General features: G+C 46.0%; 1 protein-coding gene across 7 annotated transcripts in view; it reads right to left on the reverse strand.

The window, feature by feature from the left end:
- LOC121278994 (zinc finger protein ZFAT-like) overlaps positions 1-20,395 on the reverse strand; it is a 200,713-nt gene that overhangs the window by 143,020 nt on the left and 37,298 nt on the right. For all 7 annotated transcript variants that reach the window (XR_005943310.1, XM_041189692.1, XM_041189688.1 and 4 more), the window contains one exon: positions 16,346-17,724. Coding sequence is in view for 6 of the 7 variants with exons in the window: in XM_041189692.1 (XP_041045626.1) it covers positions 16,346-17,724 (1,379 nt within the window). In the remaining variant the exon portion in view is untranslated. The remainder of the gene's footprint in view (positions 1-16,345; positions 17,725-20,395) is intronic.

The raw sequence follows: 20,395 nt of genomic DNA on the forward strand, positions 1-20,395 counted from the left end.
ATTAGGGAGACTGCAAAAACAAAGATAAAATTTAAAGGAAACTTACAAACATTAAACCAAAATGTGATTAAGAGGGTCAATAAAACACTCCAGTCCCCTTGGTGCCCACCGAGCATGGAAGGCCTCGAGAGTGCCGGCAGACACCACGTGCTCCCTCTCCAGGGACACCCAGCCACGAATGTAGCTGCGGAAGAGGGGCAGGCAGTCAGGTCGGATGACCCCCTCGATTACCCGCTGGACCTGTTAATGGCCAACTTGACCAGGTCCAGGAGCAGGTTTACAAGGAGGTCCTCCTCCCACCCACCGTACCGGGTACCGTAAATCAGGAGCATGGGACCGAAGTGCAAACAAAACATCACTAAAAGGTTTTTTAAGTAACTGAAAAGGGAGTGCAGCCTACAACACCCTATATATATGTGGTCCACGGACTCCACAAGGCCGCAAAAGATGTAGGTATTTTGGTAGTCCATCAACCGACACATCCTACAGTTGTATGGGACTGCTGCGTGCAACACCCTCCAACCCAGGTCCCCAATGGAAAGTGGGAGGACATCACCGTAGAGACCCCCCCACTTGGGATCTCTGCCGCTGGATGTCAATAGGGCGTGTCCAGGCAGCGGGTGAGGGCAAGGAAATGAAGGATGTGCAGCAGCAGCCCATACAGGAAAACCCTCCGCTGCGTGCTAAAGGACACGGACGGCATTTCCGCGAGGTGACTCAGGTTGCAGGGCAACGGCTCCCACGGGAGGGTTCAAGGCTTGGGGCCAATGTGCACTTCTGTCTGAACAGGGGTACGCTCAAACGGAAGACCATCATGCACCTGCACCACCTCAAGGCCCAGTGTGACGTCAGGACCGAGAATGGCTGTCCTAAGGTCATGAATGACATTGGCCACGAGCCAGACAGAAGCACGATGCGCCAACTCCTGTGGAAGCATCCAGCCCACTCCTCCACCAGCCAGCACGTCCCCGTTCCTGGTCACCCCAGCAGCCACAGCCCTTCTCTCCGCCAGCCACTGAAAAGGTTGGAAGGGCATATTCATGAGCAGCGCCTCTCTGATGATAGCCACTACTCCTGACGGGGGAGAGCTGACTCGCAAGGTGACCATGTTCCAGACTTTGATCAGGTCCTGGTAAAAGATGGGCAACGCCTGCAAGGAGCCACAAAGGCCGCTCAGGTCTACAAACAGGAGCTGCATGTCATAACTCAGGCCGTGCACCTGACGGAAAAAATACATCACCAGGGTACACCATCCTGGAGGAGGCTCGACGTAAAAGATATCGCTGCAGGGCCTGAAGGTGGAAAGTCGCCACCTGGGTGCATAGGCACACCAGCACCTGACCGCTCTCCCTAAGTGGGAGATTCAGAACCTCAGCAGCGACCCAGTGCAGCCTTTTGTCCCAGAGGAATTCGTTGAGCATTCTCTGGATTTTTGTGACAAAGTCCGGAGGAAGGGTCAAAGTGCCCAGCCGGTACCGTGGCAGCGATCAACTGGTTTATGACCAGAACTCTACCCCGGTAAGATAGCACTTGGAGCAGTCCTGTCCAGCGCCACAGGTGAGTGGTGGCTTTGGTCTCCAGCTCCTGCCAGTTCGCCAGCTAGGATTCCTCAGCAGGGCAGAGGTGGGCCCATAGGTAGAGGAGGCTGGTCCTGCACCTGGTGGAAGGCCTGAGCTCCTTGGGTAGGGGATCCATCTGCCACTGACCGACCAGGAGTCCAGAACATTTGCCCCAGTTGATCCTGGCAGAGAACGCGGCTGAGTAGACCGCCTGGCACTCGCGCATCCTGCGCAGGTCAGCCAGGTTAGTGAACATGAGGAGCACGTCATTGGAGTAAGCCGAGAGGACCACCCCAATGCCTGGAATGCGGAGAACCAACCCCGACAACCTCCTCCACAAGGGGCGCAGGAAAGGCTCCACGTAGATGGAATACAATTGGCCAGACAGGGGACACACTGTGCAGACAGGGCCCTGACTCACTCCTCTCTCAAAGCGAAGGGGCGTCGTCAGGGACCCGCTAACCTTAACTAGACACTCTGCGGCAGCGTACAGAAGTCGGATCTGGGTAACGAAATATGTCCCAAACCCAAATGCTTTCAGAGTCCTGAATAAATATTTGTGATCCACCCTGTCGAAAGCCTTCTTCTGGTCAAGAGACAGGAAGGCGCTCGACAGACCAGCCCTCTGGGAAAAATGGATAATGTCCACACCAGATGGATGTTGTCATAAATAGTTCAGCCTGGGATGGTGTAGGACTAGTCAGGGTGGATCATGTGGTCCAGCACGGTGCCAAGGCGAGAAGACATTGCCCAACAAAGATCTTATAATCAGTGCTGAGGAGAAAGACTGGGCGTCAGTATTTAAGAAGGCAGGGATCCCCCTTCTTCGGCAGCAGGGCAATAACCACCCTGAGCCACAAAAGGGGCATCTCCCCGGTTGTGATACTCTCCCCCAGAACTCCCCGCGTAGTCGCTCCCCAGGACATCCCAGAATGCCCTGAAGAACTCCACGGTCAGCCCATCCAGAACCGGGAACTTGCCCCTGGTGAGGCTGTCGAGGGCGCCAGTCAGCTCCCCCAGACTTATAGGGGACTCCTCCGGGCCGACCTGCAGCAGGTCCTCCCGTAAAACTCTGCGAGCATCCTTGCTGGACAGATCCGGAGAGAACAGGGCAGTGTAATAGTCATGGGCAATGGCCCTGATGCCCTCCGGATCCAGCATCTGCTGGTCTGGAGTGCGGCCGGATGGGTGCCGCCTCTCTCCTTTTAACCCATAGCACACACAGACACACAGACAGACACACAGACAGACACACACAAACACACACACAGACACACACACAAACACACACACACAAACACACACACACAAACACACACACACAAACACACACACACACACACAGAAATACACATACACAGACAAACACATACACAGACAGCGAGAATCACAGACTCAAAAGTACACCCAGAAACACACACACACCCAGAAAAACACACACACTACCGTTGGCCAGCAGCGTAAGGAGCTGCTGATGGATCCCATGCCTTTTCTCCAGTGAGTAGAAGAAAGGGGAGCCACGGTCCAGGTCCAGGTCCTTGAGGAACCGGATCCCCGACCTCACGTATGCGCCCCAGGACCCGACGAGTTGCAGGTCCCCCAGTGCACCCTTCTTCTCATTGTACACCAGCCGCAGGACCGGGTTCGCATCGGGCTGACAGAGACCTGCCTCCAGGTCGAGCACCTCCTTCTCCAACTGCTCAACCCTGGATTTCTGCATCTTTGTCAACCCCCTCGCGTACTCCTGTCAGAAGACGCAGACATGAGCCTTGCCCACATCCCACTATAACCTCGAGGAGAGGAAGCCTCCCTGCTTCCTTCTCCAGCCAGTCCAGAAACGATGGAACGAGCCCAGGAACCGCACATCCTCCAGCAGGTTGTTAAAGTGCCTGACCCTGTCCGAGCGCAGAACAGAACGAGCTCCGCCCACATCAGACGGTGGTCCACACACAGCACCTGCCGCACAGAAGCCAATGGAATGCAGGACATGTACGTCTTAGAAATGTAAAGGCGGTCAAGTCTGGATGCTCCAACTCCAGGTGGCAAGAAAGTGAAAACCCTGAAGTCAGGATGCAGATGTCGCCAGACGCCCAAGTCGAAGGACTCGACCAGGTCCCGCAACTTACTCACACCGAGCGTGGGGTGCTGGGTACCGTGGCGGTCATACTGTGTGCTCTCGGCACCTTTAAGGTGAGGCTGGCCCCCATCACACCAGCATCTGCAACAGTGATGCTGTGCACCAGCTTCTGAAGGGCTCAGGTGCTGAAGGCAGACGCAGCATCAGGTGCATCTAAAGTTTCATGGCTCTGTCTCTGGCCCTGATCATGGAGTGCAAGCAAGATACCCTTGGCCAGACAGGAAGCAGACACTCTCAGGGGCCATGTGAAAATCTATGGAGTGTCCTCACTGCATGTTGTCATCATCCTCCCGTAATCAAGCAGCTATTAGGGCCTCCACTGCATCTCCGTGGCATGAGCATTCTCTCAGAGAGTATTGGCACCGAGATAAGCCAGACTGGAGTCAAACGTTCACAACTGCAATGCGAGGATCCATGGGGACACCTCACTGCATGTCATCATCATCCTCCACAAATCTGGCAGCTATGAGGGCCTCCTGAGTGCGCCTGCCTCATCTAGCCAGTGTGAGAGCCGAATCCCGGTGTCGTCACCATCGAGGACCTCATCTCAGTCAGCGTCCTCCTCATCGGAGGAGACACGCACTCCTCCATCTCCTCCTCAGCCAGCTCCTCACACCATTACAGGGCCAGGTTGTAAAAGGCGCAGCAGACGACGACGATGCATGACACCCTCTGCGGGCTGTATTGCAGGGCTCCATTAGACTGGTCCAGGCACCGGAGCTGCATCTTTAGCATCCCAAAGGCCTGCTCCATCAAATTGCAAGCTGCAGCATGAGCCTCATTATAGCGTTGCTCTGGTGCAGCCTGAGGCTGCTGCACAGGTGCCATCAGCCACAGCCTCTGTGTGTAGCCCTTGTCCCCAAGGAGCCAACCGTGCAGCCTCTATGGACCCTGGAGGACTGCAAGGATCTGCAAGCGACTCAGAATGTTGGCGTCATGCACACTCCCTGAAAACCGTGCGCATACCTGCAGGATGCGTTTCTGGTGATCGCATACCAGCTGCACGTTCAGTGAGTGGAAGCCCTTGCGGTTGATGAAGTCCACTGAGTGTAGCGATGGAGACCTGAGCGCCACATGAGTGCAGTCAATCACACCCTGCACCTGTGGGAATCCCAAGATCAGGAAGAATGCAATGGCTCTTGCATCCCGGCTGTCCCGGTCCCGGCTGAAATGCACAAAGTTGTGTGTGCCATGGAGAAGATGGCATCCGTGACCTCATGGATGCATTTGTGGGTGGCGGATTGTGAAATCCCACAGAGGTCACCTGTGGAGCCCTGAAAGGAGCCACTGGTACAGAAATTGAGCACCACGGTCATTTTCACAGCCACTGACAGTGGATGCCCTCCATGTCCCCTTGGCGCCAAGTCCTGCAGTAAGTGGCAGATGTGAGCCACCAGGTCACTAGACATGCGCAGTCGTTGGCAACACTGGTTCTCAGTCATCTGCAGGAATGGCAGGCAGCGTCTACAGACTCTGGGTGTCGCTAGGCACCAACCAGCCACGGCTCGCTGTGGCTCCAGGGCAGCGCGCGCAGGAGCCCCTGCTGCCCCTTCTTCATGAGGTTGCTGCTCCTGCCTTTGCGTGGCCAGGTGCCTCAGTCACTCTATCTCCTTCGTCTTCTACAGTCTCTGTAGGCCATCAGGCATACAGCTAGGTCACCAGGATCCATGGTCCTGATGTGGTCCTCCTGCAACAGGAAAGAGAGAGAGAGAGACGTGGTAATCAAGGCTGTCCTTAGCACCTTTCCTGACCCTGAGTGACCATTCCTTAACGCTTCCTAGAGAGTACTGGTCACCCCTTGGATGGCCAGAAATGAGTGTGCTGCATGGCTGTCCTGTCAACCTGCGCCATGGGGGACACTGGTCCAAACCAGGATGCTGAGACTGTGAGGGGCTGTGAGCGACTCCAGCAGTGAGTGCTACGTGGCCAGCGTTGGCGAGGAGATTGTACAATGTGTGAAGTCCAACTGCTCTGTGGTCCAATAAAGTGGTGGCGGACTCAGTCTGTGCCGGGAGGATGGGGGGGGGTGCGGGTGGGTAAGGTATGGAGCATTCAGTGGCCCTTTGGTGCCTCCACGATGCTTGCATAGGTGGGCAGGCTAGGAGCCTGACCCCAATCTTTTCACTGTGGCTGTGCCTGATCTGTCTTAGTTGCAGAGGCATGGTCAGTTTATACAGATGTCCCTAATGCGTGGCCATTTCCTCGGTTACCCTGCCCCGCACCTCGATTGCCCATGTGCAGGACAGCACTTGACCTCCCCCACCCTTGGCAGTCACCTCCGAGGCTAGCCAGCACTTGCTCCCAGACACCCCCAACTCCTCTGCAGTCGCCTGCGGGGCCAGGCATCAGTTTCCCCTGGCACCGCCCCCCCCAGCGCCCCTAAAGCCTGTAAACAACTGGTGAGCTGTGGAGAATGCTGCTGCTTATTCACTTCAGTTCCCCCAAAGTGAAGACCGCCGACTGCACATCACCTGCGTGCTGTTGTGAAACACGTCAGCGTGCTTTCCCACCGACATTGACGGACAATGCGGCAGGTTCCAAGAGCCTGGTGGGATGGTCTTTTAATTATGTGCTAATCTATTACAATTAGCTCCCTGCCAAGCAATGGCGGGAAATGCAGCCTGCCATTAGTGGGCTGAGCGGAAGATCCCAACCTGCTTTTACCCCCATCGTGGAGTGGGTCCCGCCATACTTTCCGCACACGCCATCTATCATGTCCGCCACCAGAAGGCTTGAAAAATTCTACCCATAGCCTTTGAATATTTTTAAGGAAGAGCTAGATAGATTCTTGATTAACAAGGGGGTGAAAGGTTATTGGGGGTAAGCAGGAATGTGGGGTTGAGGTTACAATCAGATCAGCCATGATCTTATTCAATAGCGGGGCAGGCTTGAAGGGTCAAGTGGCCTACTCCTGCTCCTAATTCATATGTTCTTATGCTCTGATCCCTAGTATCATTTTACTCAACACAAAAGCAAAATACTGCAAATGCTGGAAATCTGAAATAAAAACAAAAAGTGCTGGAAATCCATAGCAGGTCAGGCAGCTTCTGTGGAGAGAAACAGAGTTAATGTTTTAGGTCAAAATGACCTGCTCTGTTTCTCCCTACAGATGTTGCCTGATGTGCTGAGTATTTCCAGCATTTTTTTGTTTTCATATCATGTTACTCAATCTCTTCTGCACTCTCTCCTGGCTTTGACATTCTGCCTCAAGTTAGGTGCCCAAAAACAAAATGCAATATTCTAACTGAAATCTAACTTGTGGAGGAGATCAAAACCAGGGCCAGAAATATAAGGTAGTCATTAATAAATTCAATAAGGAATGTAGGAGAATCTCTTATACCCAAAGAGTGATTAAAATGTGAAACTCATTACCACAGGGAGTAGCTGAGGCTGGAATTAAGGGAAAGATAAATAGGATTATATGAAGAAGGCTCATGTGGATCATAAACCTTGGCTTGGATTTGCTGGGCTGAATAGCCTGTTTCTGTGTTGTATACTCAGCGTAAGTAATAACTTGTATAGGTTTCTTATCTTTACCTTGCACTCTATATCCAAATTTATGAAACCTAAGTATATTTCTATAAAACAGCTTAAACAACTTTTACTTCCACTTTTAAAAATCTGTAATCTAAACCACTATATGTCCCTCTGTTCCTTCAATCCTTTAAAGTTTCACCACATAACGGTTCATCCCCTTGTCCTCGCTAAAATATATCAACTTACATTTTTCTGCATTAAATTTCACTCAACATATCTTCTGGAAGTTGTTCACAGTTCTTTTCAGTTAACCATGTTCCTTACTTTGATATTGTGCTTCTATTTAGAAGCTTCCACAGCCACAACAAATGATGTTCAATCCAGAAGTGACACACAGACAGGTGCAGTCCATCGTCTCTCAAGACAGACGGATGCCATTGACATATTGGGAAGACTAGTCATCCTAACACTGATCCTTAAAGAACAATGCTGTTTACAAGTCTTTCTATCCAACACACCATTAATCAGCCATTGCTCTGTTTTCTGTTTTTTAAGCAACTTTCCTACCCATGCTGCCATACTCTCTTTATTACTACATTTTAATATTATCAAAAGCCTCTTTTGCAGCATCATATAAATTAATGTGAAAAGGCATATACACAGAGTTCAATGTATTCTTCTTTTAACACACTCTGGGGGTTAAATTGGCTAACCCCAAAAAATGAGTATGAGGATCGTAGTATGCAATAAACCTGTGTTCATGCATTGCATGGTAGGAAGTACATTAAATTCAGGCTTCCTGTTTTTTTTTTAAACTCTTTCATGGGATGTGGGCATTACTGACATTTGTTGCCCATCCCTAATTGCCCTTGAACTAAGTGGCTTGCTAAGCCATTTCAGAGGACAATTGAGAATCAACCACATAACTGTGGATCGGGAGTCTCATGGAGGCCAGGCCAGGTAAGGACAGCAAATTTCCTTCCTTAAGAGGCATCGATGAACCAGATGAGTTTTTACAACAATTGATGATTGCTTCATGGTTGTCATTACTAAGTCTAGCTTTGAATTACAGATTTTATTAATTGAATTTAAATTACCATGGTGGGATTTGAACCCATGTCCCCAAGCATTAGCATGGGCTACTGGATTACTAATCCAGTGACATTGTCACTAATCCACCGTGGCCCCTTCCTACTCTTTTACTTGATTGCTACATGCAGCTAGCACCATCCGCACTGTCCAATGGCTGTTCACGTAGGCCCAGACTATTGCAGAGTATGGAAAGTCCATGGAGACTCCAAAATGACAGATGGACCCCGATCCAAAAGTTGTGTCCCTAATTCCAACAGATCCCATTTTCGCCATTAAGGGAAAGGCGGGGCGGGGGATGGGGGGCGGGCATGGAGACATATACTCACACTTGGTAAACCCAAACTCAGCAGGACCATCTGAACTTAGTGCTGAGTTCACACAAACCCCATTTTAGTGAGGGAACCAACAAGAGCGAAAAAAATTACTTGACCTCTTCCTCACTAATCTAACTGCCACCGGTGCATCTGTGCATGGCTGTATTTGTAGGAATGACAACATCACAGGCCTTGTGGAGATGAAGTCCCGTCTTCACATTGATCATTTCCACCATCGTGCTAAATGGGATAGGTTTCAAACAGATCAAGCAACTCAAAGCTAGCATCCACAAAGCACAATGAGCCATTAGCAGCAGAACTGTATACAACCACACATGCACCGCAGGAACTCACCTCGTTAGACAGCACCTTCCAAACCCACAACTGCTACCATCTGACGGACAAGGGCTTCAGACAGATGGGAAGACCACCACCTGCAGGTTCTTCTCCAAGCTGCTTACCATCCTGACTTGGAAATATACCAAGTTCCTTCATTGCCACTGAGTCAAAATCCAGGAACTCCCTCCTTTACACCACATGAGCTGCAGCAATTCAAAAAGGCAGCTCACCACCACCTACTGGTGACAGATGGCAATTAGGGATGGGCAATAAATGCTGGCCTAGCCAGCAACACCCAAACCCCATGAATGAATAAAATAAAAAATCTGTAACCTCACGTCCCGGCATATCCCCCACTCTACCATCACCATCAAACCATTGAACTCTGGTTCGACGAAGAGTGCAAGAAGGCATGCCAGGAGCAGCACCAGGCATAACTAAGAATGAGGTGTCAAACTGGAGTTACATCACAGAAATACTTGCATGTCAAACAGTGTAAGCAGTATGCAATAGACAGAGCTAAATGATCCTACAACTAATGGATCAAATCTAAGCTGCAGTCCTGCCACATCCAGTCATGAATGGTGGTGGACAATTAAACAACTAATTGGAGGAGGAGTTTCCACAAATATCCACATCCTCAAAGATGGGGAGCTGAGCAGATGGCATAAGCACAGGCATCTTACCTTCTCCAATTCACACTTTACAACTGAGACCTTGTCCCTTTTTCATTTCAGATACTCAAGAACTAGAATCCTCCCAATCAAAGGAGGAAGTGGAGGATGACAGTGAAAATGAAAAGGCACCATCACTTGTTCTTACATCGAGAGAGAATGACACTGCATATAGAGACAAGGATAGGAAAGGAATCTGCAACTGTTGAGACACTAGATGTAAGTGAACCAGACTCAGGGCAGTGGAAAAGATATTAAGAAGTGACATCTCGCCAAAGGACCAAGTTGCACACAAAGGGCCAGTGGCAGGTCGGAAAGCTAGGGACAACTCCACCGCAGCCATTTCCAGAAGCCCCAACACAATTCTATGCACTTCAGGCAGTTAACTGCCTGGCATCCAGTTCCTTTAAGGGCAGCAATCCAACTCCCAAAAGTTGCCAGCCAATCAAAGGGCCAGCAGCTCTTCAGTTCCAGTTGTGCCACTGAGAGCAGTGGCTATTGCTGATATCACTGCCAGCCAAGAGACCTTGGAATGAAGGTAAGTGTATTAGGCTTTGCAGAGACCTTGGAGTTCATCTTTTCCAACGTGAAACAGGTGGTCACCTCCATCAGCACATCTGTGGAAAATAACATGCTACAGAGTCTGATGGCTTGCAGTGCAGCACAAAGAGCTTCCAAAGAGTGCTGCAATGAAATCTCAGAATATGGCTTTGTAAGCTCAGAAGGTTGCCATGGTGTTTCTGATACCACTATACAAAGAGGATTCCAGGACATCGATCAGTTAACAGATCAGTAAGGCTACTGAGCACCACCCCAAGAGAATGGCGGTGGATCCGTGGAACATAACCTGGCTGTTATCCGTCAGAATGATAGTTCCCATCCCTGCTATTTTGTTAGTGTCCTTGCTGTTGCCTGTCAGTCAGCCAGCTAGCTAGCCCAGATTGTTGTAACTTAGGTCAAGAAGGTGTAGTCTGGGGCTGTTTAGAGGTTTTCCTCGAAGGCTATCAATAATCTTCTCAACTGAACGTCAGTAGCTTTCTATCACCCAAGCTGTAGCCACTGGGGAAATATCTTGTAGGAGCACCAAGATAGGCAAAAGCACAAAGGCGTCAGGCTCTAAGAGGATGCTCAATGATGATCAATTTTGTATGCATTATTTAACAAATGAATTTATAAAACTGAATTTGAATTTACATTTTCCATGGGCTTTTTTATATTGTCAGAAAAAAATTATATGATGGTCAGTGATAGGGGAAAGGTAAGAAATGTGGAGTTGTTGGTGAATTTGGAGTTGTAGTTGAGGTTGCTGGTATCACACATGAATAATCTGATATGGTAGAGTCCTTCCAGAAAGGGTTGGTTTACATTGTAAACTCCTTTCTCTTTATGCTCCTGTTCCTCAGCTTCTCACCTGATGGCAAGAGCTGTGACTTCATAATGGCGAGGTTGTCCAGCATGAAACATACCATCACAAATCTTGATCTCCAATCAGTTGAGTGGTGTAGGGCTCCTCCACAGCAGGCCAAGCAGTGGTAGCATTGTCTTGAGGATGGCGATGATGTGTTCTATAATGCTTCTTGTGGCAGCATGTCTCTCATTCTGGGCTGGCTGTGAAGTTGGGCATAGGTTCCTGACTAGGGTAAAGAATTAAGCCATGAGGGAATAACCCAAGCAGCCAGCCTTTGCCTTGAGGCGGTGGTTCAAATACAGGTAGAACAAAGGACTGCCGCAAAATGAAGGAGACATGGTGCTTCTAGGATAAGACACCCTTACAATCATATCAAAGAGAAGTAGGCCATTCTGCCCCTTGAGCCTGCTCCACCATTCAATAAGATCATGGCTGATCTGATGTGGCCTTAATTCCACTGTCCTGCCTGCCCCCAATAATCCTGACTCCTTTGTTGATCAAAAATCTGTCTAACTCAGTCTTGAACATATTCACTGACCCAGCCTTCATTGTTCTCTGTGGAAGAGAATTCCAAAGAGCAATGACATTCTGAGAAGGAATTTCTCCTCATCTGTCTTAATTTGAAACTATGCCCCCCATTTCAAGATTCCCCCACAAGGTGAAATCTGCTTTCAGCATCTAACCCTGTCAAGCCCACTCAGAATCTTATATATTTCAGTAAGATCACCTGTCATTCTTCTAAAATACAATGAGTATAGGCCCAACCTGCTCAACCTTTGCTCATAAGACAACCCCTTCATCTCATGAATCAGCCTGGTGAATCTTCTCTGAACAGCTTCCAATACAAATATATACCTCAAGTAAGGTGACCAAAACTGTACACATACTCCAGGTGTGGTGTCACCAATGCCCTATACAGTATAACAAGACTTCCCTAGTTTTATACTCCATCCCCCTTGCAATTAGGACCAACATTCCATTTGCCTTCCTAATTACTTGTTATGTCTATATGCTAATTGTTTGTGATTTATGCACAAGGGGACACCCAAATCCCTCTGTACCGCAGCATTCTGCAGGCTTTCTCCATTTAAGTAATATTCTGCTTTTCTATCCCTCCTGCCAAAGTGGAAAACCTCATCATGTTATACTCCACCTCTTATTTGTGGTCACACACATACCAGCTATACGCTGAGGGAGTGAAATACCTTGTGGCTGAGTTCAGGTGAGGCGAGGCAAGTCAATGGCATCCTGAGCAATGGAGAAGCTTGCAATCTATCCAAAACCTTGTATTTGCTTTGCTTGCTTGTCTCTAGCAAGACGAAATGAAGTTATTCATTCTTTGGATGTGGGTGGTGCTGGTTAGGCCAGCATTTATTGCCCATCCCCAATTGCTCTTGAGAATGTGGTGGTGAGCTGCCTTCTTGAACTGCTGCTATCCATGTGGTGTAGGCACACACACAGTGCTCTAAAGGAAGAAGTTGTGGAATTTTTAGCCAGCGACAATGGAAGAATGTGATATATTTCCTAGTCAGGATGGTGTGTGACTGGGAAACTTGCAGATGGAGGTGGTGTTCCCATGCTAGGTGGTAGATGTTATAGATTTGGAAAATGCTATAGAAGGAGCCTTGGTGACATACAGCAGTGCATCCTGTAGAAGGTACATACTGCTGCCACAATACAATAAGGGTGAAGGGAATAAATAAGTTGGTGGATCGGGTGCTAATTAAGCAGGTTGCTTTGGCCTGGATGGTGCTGAGCTTCTCGAGTGTTGTTGGAGCAGGACTCATCCAGGTAAATGGAGAATGTGCGATCACACTGCTGATCTGTGCCTTGTAGATGTTGCACAGTCTTTGAAAAGTCAGGGGGTGAGTTACTTGTTATAAAATTCTGAGCCTCTGACCTGATCCACAGTGTTTATGTGGCTGTCCAGTTAGGTTTCTGGGCAATGGAGACCCCAGGATGCTGATGGTATGGGATTCACTGATGATAATGCCATTGAAAGTCAAGGGGAGATAATCAGTTTCTCCCTTGTTGGAAATGACAATTGCCTGGCATTTGTGTGGTATGAATGAATGCTTCTCTCTTCCTATCAAGACTCAGTGACATCCCTCAATCAGCAGTTCATTGCAAACTGCCAAATGCAGCTTATATCTGCAGCAGCAGCCTGAAAAGAGCCAGGAGCATAAAAATTAACAGCCACTTTCACCTTCAAAGCCACAATGTTGTCCTTGCTCTGCTTTGTGACTGCAGTTATAGCTACATCAGTTGACAGATTTCACTCACAACTACCTTTGTGAAGCAAAGCTGTCTCATGCATTGGCCCGTTCTGAAGTTCAAGTAAAAGATTGTATTCTGAAGACACTGGCCAATATGGCTTCCTGCTGAGACCCCTCCTCCCACTTTATCAGCTTGTCCTGCTCTGCGTGACCTCTTCATTCTGCCATTCATGTTCGGTTTCCAGATGAAACCCTGTCAGACCACCCACGTCTAGAATCAATTTCTTTGAACACATTTTTAAATGAACAAAATAATATATCAGTACCAAACTACTCCTTTTAGACTATTCAAACTTTAGCGGAGTATAGGAAACCTTCCAAAATGTGCACAACTGCACCAACAGCCAATAGAAATAATCCAGCAACTAACCTGTAGATACATCATGATCCCTTTAAATAGCACTGGTGGGGGAATCCTTCATTATGTTCAATGCTGTGCTCAGCTCTATGATGTTAAAACTGGACATTGGCTTTAGCATGGGCTGAAAGTCAGCTGCAGTAGCTTCAAATCAGCACTGCACATTGATTCACATCATCAACTCACTGTTCTGCATGCTGCCAGCAACTGTTTGGTGTGTGTGCAAGGAAAAACCTTTACTAAGATGGTGGCCTGGGCATCTCCCATCAGCACACGTATCTGGGACCACATTTTCATGCCTCATTCAAATTCATCCCATTTCTCTTTCTTCAAAAAGTGCAATTAAATTTGGCCGACATTCTTGATTTTTACAAACCAAAGCCCCTGTCCTTAATGAACTCATGATTTTTTTTCACTAATTATTAATTTTATGTTGTATTATCCCCTAGAAGCACATCCACTTCTGATGTTAGGTAACTAACCTATAGCTGCCCAAGTTATCACCCTTTCTTCTTGTTTCAGTAGAGCTATTACGTTGGCTATGTTCTATTCTACTTGTTCAACTTACATACTGAAGGACATTATTCCTCACAACATTACCCACACTGCATGCTGTCAGGACTTTTAACAATTCAACAATTTTTTCAGCAGTGTCAGCCAAAGTATCTTCATCTAATTGCCCAGCTCTTCCTCTTTTGCTCATACCATTTATGAAAACCACCATTCCTCACCCTCCATTGCACTTTCTTTGCCATTTCTAATTGATCCTACCTATTCTTTAACTACTTTGTGTTTATAACATCTTTCACAATCTTATCTACTATCTTATCTGTCAGTCTTTCTTCATAAGCTCTTAGTAATATTTTATCTTACTGAAATTCATTTTGTCAGTCAAGCATTTTTAATGTTTCCAGTGTATCAAAGCATGACTGAGTTCATAAAGTTACGACCCAACAACTACATTAGAGAAAGGTTTACAACTTTAGCAAGCACAACAAAGTAGTACAGCAGCTTCAGTACACAGGACAGCATTTAAATTATCTTTATAACAGTTTAAACTCTAGAATTAACATTGATGATATTGCTGTGAGATTACTCCAGCTGCATTTTTAACTGGTGGTAACCCATATTTTTCTAATAAGTTTATGGATCTGTTAAAATATAAGTATGAAGAATGTTTTCCAAATGTGGTAAGCTGATACTGCCTTCAGTAATTAATAAACTTACTGCTATTCAAAACAATCTGTGAGCCTCCTCAGCAATATTTTCAATGCAAGTCTGCATACTTGCTTTAAATTAAATAAAAACAAGGTGAAGGTCTAATTAAATAAATTAAATAAAAACAAGGTGAAGGTCCAAGGCCCATCATACAGCACACTACCAAAGGTTAAGATAAACCAAAAAACTGTAATTAGGTGATGGCAAGCATGTATAGATTGTATGGGAAAAGGAAGATTGTAACAATTGGAGTCAAATCAAGTTTAAGCATCAATTATTTTCTGTCCAAATTCCTGCCTTGTGCATTATACTGTGTCAAGACTGATGCTTACATTTTTTAAATGTTCCCAATTAGTTAAATCCAAGTGTTCAAATGCAGAGCATCTCTATAGGATGTATGCAGCTGTTCAGTAAAGCACTGTTGTCTGAGTTTCCATTTACAATTACCCCTGGAAAATAAATTTGGAAAAGAATCATGGATTGTTAGCAGTCTTGAAGGCAGTTCCATGCTGGGATATCAGAAGTTTGCACCTAAATTGAGCTACATCTGACTCAAGAGTGGTTGATGCTGAAACTGGGTACACTGAAAATATCTCACCTTGATGGGGTGAAGCCTTTTGTGAAATTCAAAATGGATCAAGTGGCAGGGAAAGATCATGGTTTGAGCACCAATGTTTACTTTGCTACTGAAGATGATTTGGAAATTTTAACAACTAAAATCTCTACATCAAGTGGATGAAGACAAAACAAGGGGGCAGTTTCCATGTCCCCTGATGTTAACACGGTAGTTATAATGGCCTCAAAACAGGGTTAGTAATGATACCACCCTGTTAACACTGACGACAAAGTCAGTGACATTTTGAAAGGGACCTTGTTGGATGCTCGAAACAACCATCTGTTTTGAACAGTCTGCTTTGTGAGCAGTCTGACCAGTTACACAGGCAATGGAGAAGAAGGAATCAGCCAAGGTAACTTTGGAATTATTTTCAAGGGGCCCAGAGAAGCAGTTGGTTTGGCTCAATGTTGACGGGCCTCAATACGTTGGCCTGCAAGTTATCAGTCTGATGTTAATGAGACAAGCGCCTCAACTGCAGTCCTTTTCGTGCAGTTATGGGCATTCAAACAGTGCATTTTTCCAATTGGGCTTGCCCAAAACCCAAAAAAGTGACAAGGAGGACTTTTGGTGCCCATTTACCTTGCTAGAAATTTCGGGACTCAAAAAGGTTATTCAGTCCAAAACCGTACAAAAAACCCTCAAACCTCAAAGAACCCCAGAAGGTTCACCCCATACTAAAATAGGACAGCTTTGTTTCTACTTGTACATTGGATGAAAGATGTAGAGAACACCACAGCCCAGATAGTTACAGTTCCTTCCTAAGAAAATGGAAAATTGTGCAACAGTTGCAAAATCAAAAGATTTAAATTCATTTTGGCATGCGAAAGGTAAAGTTTCAACACATAAATTTAACAATGTCATTTAGACTATTTCTTACCACAGTATCCACATTCCAGATCACCATAGACCTTCCTAATCTTCTCATAAAGACTGACATTCAGTTGTCTTTTCTGTAAGCTGTCAAGAACTTGCTGGAAGGCTCCAAGGTCCATTCCATCCTTTTGAGCTTCTGTTCTCAATGGAATTTTCTCAAAAGTCAAGTGTGAAGCTGTTGAATTGCACAAATCTTTAGCACCATCAAGCTGAACCATTTCAAATGAGTCTTCATTTTGGGCCACACAAGATTCATACTCCTTGAGGGAATCAGCACCATCCTGGTCAGTGCAGCTAGACTGATGGTTTGTTCCTGTGCTTTCAGAGTCTACCACAGTGTCACTGCTAACAGGGAGAGCTGGCAAGATTTCACCCTGACACTCATCCATAGACTGTTGCTCATTTTTCGAAGATATGTTACTTTCATCCAAAGATACTTCTTCATGTTGGATGGCCCCAGGACCATCTGAAGGATTGTCCAAGTCTTTCGAATGGACCTGCATAACCTCCTCTTGTTGAGTAAGACTCTGCATGGGAATGTTAGCTTCTTCATTGTCAAGTTCTACAAGAACCTGGTGCCCATTTGCATCTTGGTCACAGCCATTGAAACCAGCGCTATCAGCAGAGTCCTCCAAGGCCTCCGGTTGAATGTCCCCTCCCGACTCTAGAAGGTAGAAGCTCTGATTAATGGAGTTATTGAATACTGAATCCTCCCCCAAGTCACTATGAGCCTCCTTGACGTGACACTTTAACTTGACCGAGCTAACAAACTTCTTGGCACATACCGAGCAAATGTAGATAAATTTATGTTTGCGGACATGCGCCTCTAGTGAATGATATTTTGTGGCTCCATGATCGCAAAGCTCGCAAGCAAATGGGCGGTCATCACCATGGACCAGCATGTGCCGATCGCGGTCTGATTCATTTTTAAACTTGCGTTCGCACACATGGCAGTCATACAGCAGCTGCCGTTTGCCCTCCCTCGTCAGCAGGCGCAGCTCGTCGTAGACCTCTTTGACTTTCTCCTCATCCATGTCGTGGCTCTCCTGGATGTGCTTGAGCAGGTTCTTGACATCTGAGTATTTCTTTTTGCAAAAGCGGCAATGTTGCTTGATCTTTTTGTGCACACGTTCAATGTGCACTTTCAGATGCCCTTTGCTGAGGCAGGTGAAGACACAGTAGTCACAGCTGAATTTTTCCCCCGTGTGCTTACGCATATGGACGATAAGGTTGGCCTTGATTGTGCTGGCATAGTCACATTGCGAACATTTGTAAGGTTTCTCATTGGTATGAATTCTGAGGTGAGCTTGAAGTGAGTGCTTAAATTTAAATACTTTATTGCAATATTCACATGTAAAAATCTTCAGCTGCGTGGTCCCTTGTCTGAAAGAACAGAAAGATTCTCTTGTAAGTTTTCAGCCTATATGTAGGACCTTTCTATTGTCATGTATAGCAGAAACCTCGTTAATGATTCCCTTTGGGTTTTTTTAAAAAGTCATTTCTTTGTCCAATTCCAGAAGTCTGTGGATTCAAATCACACTCCAGAGACCTGTGCACACAATCTTAGGTTGATACTCTAGTGCAGTGCTGAGAGAGTGCTGCCTTGTTGCAGATGAGACATTAAACTGAGGCCCTGTCTACCTTCTCAGATGGACTTAAAAGATTGAATGACACTATTCAAAGTACAGCAGAGATGTCCTCACCAGTATGCTCGCCAAAATTTATCCCTCAATAGATACCAAATCCAGACTATCTGGCCATTATCTCAATGCAGTGTCTGGGACCTTACTACGTACAAATCAGCTGTCACATTTCCTACATTACAACAGTGACTACACTTCAAAAGTACTTTACAGTAAAGCAACCTGTCTCCACATGTGCACCTCAAGGAACTCCTCATCCATGTCATGGCTCTCCTTCCACAGAATCCTGGAGCAGGAACCTGGCTAATTATTACCCTCCCTTAACCAAGAACATGAAGCTCAAAAGTGATGCCTAGTTACTGCTCCAAATTAAGTCAACCAAATTGGCACATAATGCTCCGATTTTAACTAATGCTTTTTTAGATGCACTATGGATGTAAAAATTTTAAAAATTGCTATAAACACTGTTGCTATCTGATAAATACTTGATAAACTATTCTCTCAGATGGGATAACAAAAAAATTGCTTGTATATAGAACAATGTTAAGAAATTATGGAAACTACTTACCAAATTAATCAGCAAATTTCTGTTAGCAGCAGACATTAGACAGCACAGCCTATATTTTCCAATTGTAATGTCAACAATAATTTATTTTCAATCAGAAAATCTAGGCCTACAATTTCTGACTTCGTTCATACGGTAGATGTCAGAAAGTTTCAGACATGGTCATGATTTCTACGTCTGTTGACAGAACCATCACACAGTAAATTGTTGTTAATAACTACAATTGTTAATTACAGTTAACAGCTATAAGCAAATGGACGAACAATTCGTCCTACTGTCCTGTTTCTAAGCAAACACTCTAGATATTGGACAAGCAAGAAAACTGACTCAAAATCACTAGTCAAATTGCACTTTAGCTGAGAGATCATGTTGTGAATAGAAATTAAAAATCCAAGCAGTAAAACAAAAACAACAAATGCTGGAAACTCAAGGTTAAATTAGAAACTGATCTCGTTCGTCCTTCAAGGCAAAAATGAACATGTTAATCATCTAGGGTGTTTCATAGGGTACGGGTGGGTACGGAGGTTCCTGCTAAGACCAGTCTACGCCCAGAAGGTTCTGTTGCAAATAGGACATGATATCTCGGATGTTTGAGTTTTGGACGAGTTGTTGGAAGCTGGTAGAAGTGTCTGACAGACCAGTCAGCTTCCCAGAAAGGAAGGAGAGTTAAATGCCTCATTGTTTGATTATTACAGCATTGAGCAATGCTGTACGAAGAGGGATTGCTGCGGGCAGTTACTTTCAGTATGAAAGTCCCATTAGAGTCAGCATCTTGAACCCCACAAGAGATAATCCTTAGTATTAGCCTATTTCTTCACCACCCCAGAAAGTAGGAATTACCAAAGTCCAGCTACATAAAATTGTCGTTTAGTAGTACAGAACTTGAGTATTGCTGAAAAGAGGACAAATATGTCTAAGCTTTTCGTCTTGCACTCATCAGGGCACTCAAAGAATATCAATATAAGGGGAAAACAACAATTTATACTGTACGTGAAGAATGTGCTGATTGGTTGGCAAGTAGCTCTGCCATGGAGAATGCACCAGTGATGTTGACTGACAGTTAACTGCCAAGCATTGTTTGAAATTTAATCCAGGCAGCTTGACCCTGATTGGTCAAAGTATTGCCCTGAAGAATGAGTCAGCGAATTATTGTCACTTATTTTGTTTAGCTAAAACTGGCGCAATGTACGTACATACTATATGAATTTCAGTGCCAGTGTGATGCTGGGTATGTAGGTCGTAGAGCCCAAAGACTGGCGTATCATGTCAAACAGCATGTCCCAGCTGTGGTTCGCAACAGAGAAGGTACAGACTGTACCCAACCAGCCCGTGCTTGCAAAACTCAAAACACTGTGTCCAACATTAGATGTGATTCCACGATTGGACAACATTTGCTAAATAATCTTCAATGTGCTAAGAATTATACTGACAACCAATGTAAGATGGTCAGTCAGTCTCACAGTGTGACACATTTGCATGTTAATACACAGGGCCCTGTTCTTTGCAGACAGAAAGAAATGTACATACACTGTGCCTGTTTCAGCTAAACAAAATAAGTGACAGCCATTCGCTGACTCGTTCCTCAGGGAAACACCTGAGGAATGAGTCAAAAGCAACCTTCGGATTCAAATGCAACCTTCAGGAAAGAATATATTTAAAAAGAGCAAATTTTCAGAGTTAAAAATTAAAAGAGCAGGAGAGTGGCGCCAACTGGATAGTTCTTTAAAGAGCACTGCACACATGATGGACCAATTGGCCTCTTTCTGTGCAATGTTATTCTATGTTCAGATTTGTACTTTATTCCAAAGTGAACAACTTCATCCTTCTTCAGTAATCACCATGTAAC

The sequence above is a fragment of the Carcharodon carcharias genome, chromosome 6 (assembly GCF_017639515.1).
Source record: "Carcharodon carcharias isolate sCarCar2 chromosome 6, sCarCar2.pri, whole genome shotgun sequence".
Classification (NCBI taxonomy): domain Eukaryota; kingdom Metazoa; phylum Chordata; class Chondrichthyes; order Lamniformes; family Lamnidae; genus Carcharodon; species Carcharodon carcharias.